Source organism: Gallinula chloropus (genome assembly GCF_964237585.1).
Source record: "Gallinula chloropus genome assembly, contig: HAP1_SCAFFOLD_493, whole genome shotgun sequence".
In the NCBI taxonomy this organism is placed as follows: domain Eukaryota; kingdom Metazoa; phylum Chordata; class Aves; order Gruiformes; family Rallidae; genus Gallinula; species Gallinula chloropus.
In genome coordinates this window covers 21,890-33,109 of record NW_028168657.1, presented here as the reverse complement: position 1 = coordinate 33,109, position 11,220 = coordinate 21,890, and the positions used below count along the sequence as shown (strand labels likewise).

Here is an 11,220-nt window from a genome sequence, read left to right as displayed (position 1 = left end):
TCCCCAAACCCCTTGTTTCCACTCCCTGCTTGCACCACGACGCAAAGAGGCGTCAGCCCTCGGGTGATGGGGGGCACCCCCCAAACCCCCCCCAAAACCCCTTGTTTCCACTCCCTGCTTGCACCACGACGTAAAGAGGCGTCACCCCCCCAAACCCCCCCAAACCCCCCCAAAACCCCTTGTTTCCACTCCCTGCTTGCACCACGATGTAAAGAGGCGTCAGCCCTTGGGTGATGGGGGGCAGTGGGGGAGCAGAAGAGGGAACCCCCCCCCTTCAATTTGAGGAATTGGGGGGTGGGGAAAGGGGGCAGCACCGTCTTTTTTGGGGGGGTGGGATGGGTGATATGGGGGGGTGTGGGGGTTGGGTGTTGTTCAGACATAAGCAGACTCACTCGACTGCGTCCGACCGAGCGCGGCGGGGGCAGGCGGGGTGGGAGAGGAAGTAAGATCCTTCTTCCGGCTTTCCCCGAGGGATTTCCGCCGCGCCCGGACGCCGCGGACGGCCGCCTGGACTTTCCGCCAGCCCAGGTGGTTGAGCTCGGCCAGGTTGAGCACCACGCAGACGCCGCTGACGGCGAACATGAAGACCAAGAAAACCGTCTTCTCCGTCGGGCGCGAGACGTAACATTCCACTTCCTTTACGCACGGGTAGCGGTGGCATTCAAAGATGGCGGCCACCTGGAAGCCGTAGAGGAAATACTGCCCGGCTAAGAAACCGATTTCCAAGGCGTTGCGGAAAACCACCTGGAGGACGTAGAAACGGGAGATCCCCTCTTGACCTTTGGTTTTGGAGCTGCGCGGGCGCGGCGGCGGCGGCGGCGGTGGCGGTAACGGCGGCGGTCCCGGTAATTCTTTGGCTTCCAAGCAATCGGGTTGATCCTTGTGGGTACTTTCAGAGGTGGGGGGTGGGAGGAGGAGCCCGTTGAGCGCCTTGGTTTTCTTGGCGTCGCGGTCTAGGAGGGGGTAGAGGATGGAGTAGCGGCGTTCGCGTTGCTTGGCGGCTTGGTGGACGGAGTAGGTGATGAAGCAGAGGCTGGGGGTGCAGACCAGGATGATCTGGAAGACCCAGTAGCGGATGTGGGAGATGGGGAAGGCCTTGTCGTAACAGGCCTGGTTGCAGCCCGGCTGGAGGGTGTTGCACGTGAACATGGTCTGTTCGTCCTCGTACACCGTCTCGCCCACGATGGCCACGATGAGGATGCGGAAAATCACCACCACTGTCAGCAGGATCCTGGGGGGAATAAAGGGGGGAAACCCCCCTCAAAGCTTGACCAGACCCCAACCTTGACCTGGCCCCCATCCTTGACCTGGCCCCCAACCTTGACCTGGCCCCCAACCTCGACCTGGCCCCCATCCTCTCACCCTACACCCCACTCTACCCCGGGGTCACAGTGGGGCTCCAGAGCGCTGCGGAGCGCCAGGGTGGGTTTGGAGGGGTATGGGGGGTGGGGGGTGTGGGGTTTGGGGGGCACAGGGTTCAGGGGGGCACGGGGTTTGGGGGAATGAGAGGGGGCACAGTGCTGGTTTGGGGGGACACTACAGGTTTGGGGTGCAGCTTTGGGGGCACAGTGTGGATTTGGGGGGATATGGGGGGTGGGGGATGCAGGGTTTGAGGGGGACAGGGTTCAGGGGGACAGGGGTTTGGGGAAATGAGAGGGGGCACAGTGCCAGTTTGGGGGGGCACTACAGGTTTGGGGTGCAGCTTTGGGGGCACAGTGTGGATTTGGGGGGATATGGGGGGTGGGGGATGCAGGTTTTTGAGGGGGACAGGGGGTTTGGGGAAATGAGAGGTTTGGGGGGTGTGGGGTCTGAGGGGACATGGGGTTTGGGGGGACGTGGGGTTTGGGGGGGTGCAGGGTACAGGGCTAGGGGGCTGCTACAAGCCTTGGGGGCCACAGTGCCAGTCTGGGGGGGACACTACAGGGTTTGGGGTGCAGCTTGGGGGGCACAGTGTGGATTTGGGGGGATATGGGGGTGGGGGATGCAGGGTTTGAGGGGGACAGGGTTCGGGGGGCCACGGGGTTTGGGGGGGACAGGGTTCAGGGGGATGTGGGGTTTGGGGGGGATGCAGGGTACAGGACCAGGGGGCTGCTAGAAGGCTTGGGGGCCACAGTGCCAGTCTGGGGGGGGGACATTACAGGTTTGGGGTGCAGCTTGGGGGGCACAGTGTGGATTTGGGGGGATATGGGGGGTGGGGGGTGTGGGGTTTGGGGGGGACAGGGTTCGGGGGGGCACAGGGTTTGGGGGAATGAGAGGGGGCACAGTGCCGGTTTGGGGGGGCACTACGGGTTTGGGGTGCAGCTTTTTGGGGATATGGGGGGTGGGGGGTGCAGGGTTTGAGGGGGACAGGGTTCAGGGGGACAGGGGGTTTGGGGAAATGAGAGGTTTGGGGGGTGTGGGGTTTGGGGGGATGCAGGGTACAGGGCTGGGGGGCTGCTACAAGGGTGGGGGAGATAGTGCCAGTTTGGGGGGGACACTACAGGTTTGGGGTGCAGCTTTGTGGGGACAAGACACGTTTGGGGTGCAGCTTTGGGGACACAGTGTGGATTTGGGGGGATATGGGGGGTGGGGGGTGGGGTTTGGGGGGGACAGGGTTCAGGGGGACAGGGGGTTTGGGGGAATGAGAGGTTTGGGGGGTGTGGGGTCTGAGGGGACATGGGGTATGGGGGGACATGAGGTTTGGGGAACGTGGGGTTTGGGGGGTCACTACAAGGGTTGGGGACACAGTGCCAGTCTGGGGGGGACACTACAGGTTTGGGGAGCAGCTTGGGGGGCACAGTGTGGATTTGGGGGGATATGGGGGGTGGGGGGTGCAGGGTTTGGGGGGGACAGGGTTCAGGGGGACACAGGGTTTGGGGAAATGAGAGGGGGCACAGTGCCGGTTTGGGGGGACACTACAGGTTTGGGGTGCAGCTTTGTGGGGATATGGGGGGTGGGGGATGCAGGGTTTGAGGGGGACAGGGTTCAGGGGGACAGGGGGTTTGGGGGGTGTGGGATTTGGGGGGACATGGGGTCTGGGGGACGTGGGGTTTGGGGGGATGCAGGGTACAGGGCTGGGGGGCTGCTACAAGGGTGGGGGACATAGTGCCAGTTTGGGGGGGACACTACGGGTTTGGGGTGCAGCTTTGTGGGGACAAGACATCTTTGGGGTGCAGCTTTGGGGGCACAGTGTGGATTTGGGGGGATATGGGGGGTGGGGGATGCAGGGTTTGAGGGGGACAGGGTTCAGGGGGACAGGGGGTTTGGGGGAATGAGAGGTTTGGGGGGTGTGGGGTCTGAGGGGACATGGGGTATGGGGGGACATGAGGTTTGGGGGACGTGGGGTTTGGGGGGTCACAACAAGGGTTCAGGACACAGTGCCAGTCTGGGGGGGACACTACAGGTTTGGGGTGCAGCTTGGGGGGCACAGTGTGGATTTGGGGGGATATGGGGGGTGGGGGGTGCAGGGTTTGGGGGGGACAGGGTTCAGGGGGACAGGGTTCAGGGGGACAGGGGTTTTGGGGTGGGCTGCAGGGTACAGGGCTAGGGGGCTGCTACAAGGCTTGGGGGCCACAGTGCCAGTTTGGGGGGGACACTACAGGTTTTGGGGTGCAGCTTGGGGGGCACAGTGTAGATTTGGGGGGACATGAGGGGTGGGGGATGCAGGGTTTGGGGGGGACAGGGTTTGGGGGGACAGGGTTCAGGGGGACAGGGGTTTTGGGGGGATGCAGGGTACAGGGCTGGGGGGCTGCTACAAGGGTTGGGGGCCACAGTGCCAGTCTGGGGGGGACACTACAGGTTTGGGGTGCAGCTTGGGGGGCACAGTGTGGATTTGGGGGGATATGGGGGGTGGGGGATGCAGGGTTTGGGGGGACAGGGTTCAGGGGGACAGGGGTTTGGGGGGGCTGCTACAAGGCTTGGGGGGCCACAGTGCCGGTTTGGGGGGGACACTACAGGTTTGGGGTGCAGCTTGGGGGGCACAGTGTGGATTTGTGGGGATATGGGGGGTGGGGGGTGCAGGGTTTGGGGGGGACAGGGTTCAGGGGGACAGGGGGGTTGGGAGGATGCAGGGTACAGGGCTGGGGGGCTGCTACAAGGCTTGGGGGCCACAGTGCCAGTCTGGGGGGGGGACACTACAGGTTTTGGGGTGCAGCTTGGGGGGCACAGTGTGGATTTGGGGGGATATGGGGGGTGGGGGGTGCAGGGTTTGGGGGGGACAGGGTTTGGGGGGACAGGGTTCAGGGGGACAGGGGTTTTGGGGGGATGCAGGGTACAGGGCTGGGGGGCTGCTACAAGGCTTGGGGGCCACAGTGCCAGTCTGGGGGGGACACTACAGGTTTGGGGTGCAGCTTGGGGGCACAGTGTAGATTTGGGGGGATATGGGGGGTGGGGGATGCAGGGTTTGAGGGGGACAGGGTTCAGGGGGACATGGGGTTTGGGGTGGGATGCAGGGTACAGGGCTAGGGGGCTTCTACAAGGCTTGGGGGCCACAGTGCTGGTTTGGGGGGGACACTACAGGTTTTGGGGTGCAGCTTGGGGGGCACAGTGTAGATTTGGGGGGACATGGGGGGTGGGGGATGCAGGGTTTGGGGGGGACAGGGTTCAGGGGGATGTGGGGTTTGGGGGGATGCAGGGTACAGGGCTGGGGGGCTGCTACAAGGCTTGGGGGCCACAGTGCTGGTTTGGGGGGACACTACAGGTTTTGGGGTGCAGCTTGGGGGGCACAGTGTGGATTTGGGGGGATATGGGGGGTGGGGGATGCAGGGTTTGGGGGGGACAGGGTTTGGGGGGACAGGGTTCAGGGGGACAGGGGTTTTGGGGGGATGCAGGGTACAGGGCTGGGGGGCTGCTACAAGGCTTGGGGGCCACAGTGCCAGTCTGGGGGGGACACTACAGGTTTTGGGGTGCAGCTTGGGGGGCACAGTGTGGATTTGGGGGCACGGAGCAGATGTGGGGTGCCCAGGGGGGAGGAGCCCCAGCAGGGACCCGTGCCCCCCAACCCCCCCACCCCCCCCCTCCCCCTCCCCCTCCTCTTCTCCCCCGGGGCTGTTGGCGGGGGATGGGGGGGGGGGGGGTGGCTGGGGGTGGGTGGGGGGTGGGTGATGCTTTGTGGGGACCCGCGGGGGGGTTCCAGGGGGGGATTTGGGGGGGGGGGGGTCGTGCTCACCTGCCGATCATGGTGGAATGTTGCTGCACCGCCGCCTCCAGCAGCCGCTCCAGGATGGTCCATTCGCCCATCGTGCCGGGACTGGGGGGCGCTGGGACGGGCCCCCCACCCCACAGCCCCCCTGCCCCCTGCCCCCCACCCCCCCCCACACACCCCCCCCCCCGGGCTCAGCGCCGCGGCCCCATCCCCGCCGCCGCCACCCCGGGAGCGCCGAGCGCGGCCCCGGCTGAGCGCGGCCCCGAGAGGGGGGGAGGTGCTGGGGGAGGCGCTGGGAGGACTGGGAGGTGCTGGGGGGACTGGGGGAGGCGCTGGGGGGACTGGGAGAGGCGCTGGGGGGACTGGGGGAGGCGCTGGGGGGACTGGGGGAGGCGCTGGGAGGACTGGGGGAGGCGCTGGGGGGGCTGGGGGAGGCGATGGGGGGACTGGGGGAGGCGATGGGAGGACTGGGGGAGGCGCTGGGGGGACTGGGGGAGGTGCTGGGAGGACTGGGAGAGGCGCTGGGGGGACTGGGAGAGGCGCTGGGAGGACTGGGGAGGCGCTGGGAGGACTGGGAGAGGCGCTGGGAGGACTGGGAGAGGTGCTTGGGGGGCTTGGGGGACTGGGGGAGGCGCTGGGGGGACTGGGGGAGGCGCTGGGGGGACTGGGAGAGGCGCTGGGGGGACTGGGGGAGGCGCTGGGGGGACTGGGGGAGGCGCTGGGAGGACTGGGGTGGCGCTGGGTGGACTGGGAGAGGCGCTGGGGGGACTGGGGGAGGCGCTGGGGGGACTGGGGGAGGCGCTGGGAGGACTGGGGGAGGCGCTGGGGGGACTGGGGGAGGCGCTGGGGGGACTGGGGGAGGCGCTGGGAGGACTGGGGGGACTGGGGGAGGCGCTGGGGGGGCTGGGGGGACTGGGGGAGGCGCTGGGAGGACTGGGAGAGGCGCTGGGGGGACTGGGGGAGGCGCTGGGGGGACTGGGGGTGTGTAAAATATACTGGGGGGAGGTACTGGTTATAAATGGGGATTTACTGGGTATACTGGGGGATGCTACTGGTTATACTGGGGGACATGCACTGGTTATAAATGGGGATTCACTGGGTATACTGGGGGGATGCTACTGGTTATACTGGGGTCTGCCCTGGCTATACTGGGGGGATGCTACTGGTTATACTGGGGTCTGCCCTGGTCATACTGGGCTCTGCCCTGGGCATACTGGGCTCTGCCCTGGCTATACTGGGGGGATGCCACTGGTCATACTGGGGTCTGCCCTGGTTATACTGGGCTCTGCCCTGGGCATACTGGGGTCTGCCCTGGCTATACTGGGGGGATGCCACTGGTCATACTGGGGTCTGCACTGGGCATACTGGGGGGATGCTACTGGTCATACTGGGGGGATGGCACTGGTCATACTGGGCTCTGCCCTGGGCATACTGGGGAGATGCCACTGGTTAAACTGGTTATACTGGGGGACACGCACTGGTTATAAAGGGGAACTCACTGGGTATACTGGGGGGATGCCACTGGTCATACTGGGGGACACGCACTGGTCATACTGGGCTCTGCCCTGGGCATACTGGGGAGATGCCACTGGTCATACTGGGGTCTGCCCTGGTTATACTGGGCTCTGCCCTGGGCATACTGGGGTCTGCCCTGGCTATACTGGGGGGATGCCACTGGTCATACTGGGGTCTGCGCTGGGCATACTGGGGGGATGCTACTGGTCATACTGGGGGGATGCCACTGGTCATACTGGGCTCTGCCCTGGCGCTGGGGACCCCCCCCCAAAGAGGAGGTCGGGGGGGGGAGCGGGGGGTCCCTTTCGGGGTCTTTAGTGGGTTCCCCATCCCGGGACATCCCCGAGGACTCAGAGCGGGGGGGGGGCTGGGTGTGTGGGGGGGGTTGGGTGCAGCTTTGGGGTGCGGAGACGCCCCCTCCGCCCCCCCCAGAGCGCGGGGCGGGCCCGGCCCCTCCGCGCAGCCGCCGCCGCCGCCGCCGCCGCCATGGCCGAGCCGCTGCGGGTCTCGGTGCTCTACTGGTGCGGGGAGGGAACGGGGGGGGGGGCAGGTTTGGGGGGCTGGGGGGGGCTCTCTGCCCGTTTGGGGAGGGGTCTGTGCCCGGTTCCTTGTGGGGGGGGTGTCCTTGTGTGTGGGGGACGGGTCATGGTGGAGTGGGGGGGTTGTTGTTGTTTGGGGAGGGGTCTCCATGGGTTTTTAGGGTGGGGGGCAGGTTTTGGGGGGTCTGGGGGGGTCTGGGGGGGTCTCTGTGCCTGTTTGGGGAGGGGTCTGTGTGTGGTTCTTGGAGGAGGGGGGTGTCCTTGTGGGGGGGACGGGTGATGGCGGAGTGGGGGGGTTGTTGTTGTTTGGGGAGGGGTCTCCCTGGGTTTTTTAGGGGGGGGGGCAGGTTTTGGGGGGGCTGGGGCAGGTTTGGGGGGGCTGGGGGGGTCTCTCTGCCCGTTTGGGGAGGGGTCTGTGCCTGTTTCTTGGAGGGGGGGGTGTCCTTGTGTGGGAGGGACGGGTCATGGCGGAGTGGGGGGGTTGTTGTTGTTTGGGGAGGGGTCTCCATGGGGTTTTTGGGGGGGCTGGGGCAGGTTTGGGGGGGCTGGGGGGGTCTCTCTGCCCGTTTGGGGAGGGGTCTGTGCCCGGTTCCTTGTGGGGGGGGGGTGTCCTTGTGTGTGGGGGATGGGTCATGGCGGAGTGGGGGGGTTGTTGTTCTTTGGGGAGGGGTCTCCCTGGGGTTTTTTAGGGGGGGGGATGCCCCTTTACAGCCCCCCCCATCCCACTGACCTCACACCCCCTGCAGCGGAGCCTGAGGTTACAGCCCCAAGGTGAGCCGTGACCCCCCCCCCACCTCCCACTACCCACTCCCCCCTCCTCCCTAAGGGGCTGCTCCCCCCCTCAAGGACACGGGGGGTGGGGGTGACACCCCCAGGGGTGACACCCCCCTTCCCCTTTTCATTTCCAGTACCAACAGCTCAAGCAGGAGCTGGAGAGGCGCTTCCCCGGAGCGCTGGAGGTGGTGAGTTGGGGGGGGGGGGGGGAGACATGAGAAGGGGGGTGTTGGGATTTTGGGGGGGGGTCTGGGTACCCCAAGGTGACACCCCATGTCCCCACAGAGCGGGCAGGGGACGAAGGAGGTGACAGGATGGTTTGAAGTGACAGTGGGGGGACTCCTGGTCCACTCCAAGAAGGTGGGTGATGAGGGATGTGTGTGTGTCCCACCCCCCTCCACACACACCCCCTCCCTCCCCAAAATCCCTTCTCCGGGGAGCACCCAGCCCCCTTGGGTGCTGATGCAACCCCCCTCCTCCTCCTCCTCCTCCTCCTCCTCCCCCAGCACGGTGATGGCTTCGTCGACACCGCCGCCAAGCTCCAGAAGATCGTGGCCGCCATCGAAACCCGCCTGCGGTGAGTGCTGAGCGAGCGCCACGCCGACCCCCTCCCACCGCTAACGAAGGTACCAGCAGCATCACCATCACCATCATCATCATCACCACCCTGTCTCCTCATCCAGAACACCTCCCAAGGAGGGAAATCACCCGTATCCTTCCTCCTCCTCCTCCTCTTCCTCCCACAGCTCCACCGGCGCCCGCGTCCCTCCCGCTGGCCGAGCGCTCCATGACGGGAACCGCCGAAAACGTCTGCGGACACCGGGCTGTTTCCAGACCCCCTCCTCACCGCGCGGGATGCCGGCGCTGGAGCAGCGGGCGGCTGTCGAGCTTCGCCTCATCCCCATTCCCTCACCCCCCCAAAACCCCCCCAAAAATCCTCTCCCCCTCCCCACCAACCTCCTTCCCCCGACCACCCCGTTTTCCATCTGGATTCCACCTTTTTTTTCCCCCAGTTTTCTCTCTCTCCCACCCCCCCCACACAAATCTGTGAGGAAAGCTGTAGCTGAACCTGCCAGGTGGGGAAAAGAAAGGGAATAAAAAGCTTTGAAACGGGGAAATTCAGACATTTCTTTTCCCCCACCCCCTCCTCCCACCCTTCTCAACCCACCGGCGGGGTTGGATCCCCACCTTCCGTTGCCTTTCTGGGATCTCCCCACCTTCCGTTGCCTTTCTGGGATCTCCCCACCTTCCATTGCCTTTCTGAACCTCCTCTGGTGGCCTTTGAGGAATAAAGTCATGGAAAATTTGAGTCAGGTGGGGATTTATTTTATTTATTTATTTTTATTTATTTATTTATCTATCTATCTCCTTTTTTTTGTTATTTATTTATCTATCTATTTATTTATTTATTGGGGGGATTATTGGGCCAAGATTTAGTCACTCACATGTCATGGAAAATTCGAGTCAGGTGGGGATTTTATTTATTTATTTATTTATCTGTCTATTTATTTAATTATTTATCTATTTATTTATCTATTTATTTATTTATTGGGGGGGGTGTTATCGGGCCAAGATTTGGTCACTCACGTGTTCCTTTTCACCCCTGTTAGAAATGCCAGTGGTCCTAAAGAAAGGACTTGAGGTAGAAACAGTCAGGTGGGGATTTATTTATTTATTTATTTATTTATTTATTTATCTATTTATTTATTTATTTATTTCCTTTTTTAATTATTTATTTATCTGTCTATTTATTTATTTATTGGGGGGGGGGGTTATCGGGCCAAGATTTAGTCGCTCACATGTTCCTTTTCACCCCTGTTAGAAATGCTCTTCTGGTGGCCTTTTTGGCATAAAGTCATGGAAAATTCGAGTCAGGTGGGGATTTATTTTTATTTATTTATTTATCTATCTATCTATTTATCTATTTATTTATCTTTTTATTTATTTATTGGGGGGGGTTATCGGGCCAAGATTTACTCACTCACGTGTTCCTTTTCACCCCTGTTAAAAATGCCAGCGGTCCTAAAGAAAGGACTTGAGGTAGAAACAGTCAGGTGGGGATTTATTTTATTTATTTTATTTATTTATTTATTTATTTATCTATCTATCTATCTATCTCCTTTTTTTGTTATTTATTTATCTGTCTATTTATTTATTTATTGGGGGGGTTATCGGGCCAAGATTTAGTCACTCACATGTCATGGAAAATTCGAGTCAGGTGGGGATTTATTTTATTTTATTTTATTTTATTTTATTTATTTATTTATTTGTCTATCTCCTTTTTTTGTTATTTATTTATCTATCTATTTATTTATTTATTGGGGGGGGGGGTTATCGGGCCAAGATTTACTCACTCACGTGTTCCTTTTCACCAATTAGGACGTAAGTTTGAGTCTAACACCCTATTTTAAGTGAAATACACACTCAAGGACGATGTGCTCTGTGGGTATAAAATCACTTCTTGGACAAGTTCCACTCCCCCCCTCCTCCTGACCTGCTCCATGAATTCCTTGCCCGTCTCGAATTGCTCATCAAACCAGGCAAAGCATCTCATTGTAATTAGTTCAACTCCCCCCTTGTCCTTGAAGATGCACAAAACCTGCTGAAACTTGTAGCTGGGATCAGAGTCAAGGGGTGACCGAGTCTGTGTAAAACAGAAGGTGACTTGTGGTGAGGAAGAGGAGCCGCCCGACTTCATCCTCCATGAAGAGCAACTCTCGCTCAGCCAGATCATTACGTGGAACGGCTTGTGAAGAAGAAGGGGAGTCTTTTTGGTTTTCCTTAGCAAAGGGATTATTTCCGAAGGCCTTGGACTATCTCCAGGAGAAGATAAAAGAGTGAGAACTCTACGATGGAATCATGTCCATCCCGTTACCTCCTTATTGAAGACAACAGGTGGCTGATGAAGGATGCGAATTGTGTTCGTAGACCTCGTTACTGGAGGCAAGCGGATAGTTAACGAGGCCATAAATGACTTCAGACTGATAAGAACACGGCAAGTTGGCAAGATCAGCACGTTCCAGGCGAGAGGTGAAAAGGACATCATGAGGAGGACTCGGGGCCTTCCTCCCAAGGACCACCAGAGACCCTTGCCCACAATTTTTGGAAGAAACTGCGCAATGGCAAAGGACTGACAAGCTGATTAGCATGAGAAGCGAGAGTAGGCGGGGTTAGGTGATGAATATGCATAGGTGTTAATTGAATATTCATTGTTGCGTTGTATAAATATGGGAGGGTTTTGTTACCCTAGGGGTGCACGTCTGTGGTGGA

General features: G+C 60.7%; 2 protein-coding genes across 2 annotated transcripts; one reads left to right on the top strand and one right to left on the bottom strand.

Moving 5' to 3' along the window:
• Positions 1–315: 315 nt before the first annotated feature.
• On the bottom strand, positions 316–5,229 carry LOC311204274 (gap junction delta-2 protein-like). The gene is made up of 2 exons (XM_084280724.1): positions 5,147–5,229; positions 316–1,231 (listed from the first exon to the last, which is right to left on the bottom strand). The coding sequence occupies exons 1-2, from the start codon at positions 5,215–5,217 to the stop codon at positions 373–375; spliced, it is 930 nt and encodes a 309-aa protein (XP_084136850.1). The 5' UTR covers positions 5,218–5,229; the 3' UTR covers positions 316–372.
• A 1,878-nt stretch (positions 5,230–7,107) lies between these two features.
• SELENOW (selenoprotein W) lies at positions 7,108–8,873 on the top strand. Its single transcript, XM_084280725.1, has 6 exons — positions 7,108–7,158; positions 7,923–7,947; positions 8,085–8,138; positions 8,236–8,310; positions 8,457–8,576; positions 8,697–8,873. Exons 1-5 carry the CDS (start codon positions 7,124–7,126, stop codon positions 8,529–8,531), a joined length of 264 nt encoding a protein of 87 aa, XP_084136851.1. The 5' UTR covers positions 7,108–7,123; the 3' UTR covers positions 8,532–8,576; positions 8,697–8,873.
• The last annotated feature ends 2,347 nt before the right edge of the window (positions 8,874–11,220 follow it).

Coding starts and splice junctions, on each gene's coding strand:
- LOC311204274 (XM_084280724.1), bottom strand. CDS start 5,217: ATGGGCGAATGGACCATCCTGGAGCGGCTGCTGGAGGCGGCGGTGCAG. Junction 1,232..5,146: donor CATTCCACCATGATCGGCAG/GTGAGCACGACC, acceptor TATTCCCCCCAG/GATCCTGCTGACAGTGGTGG.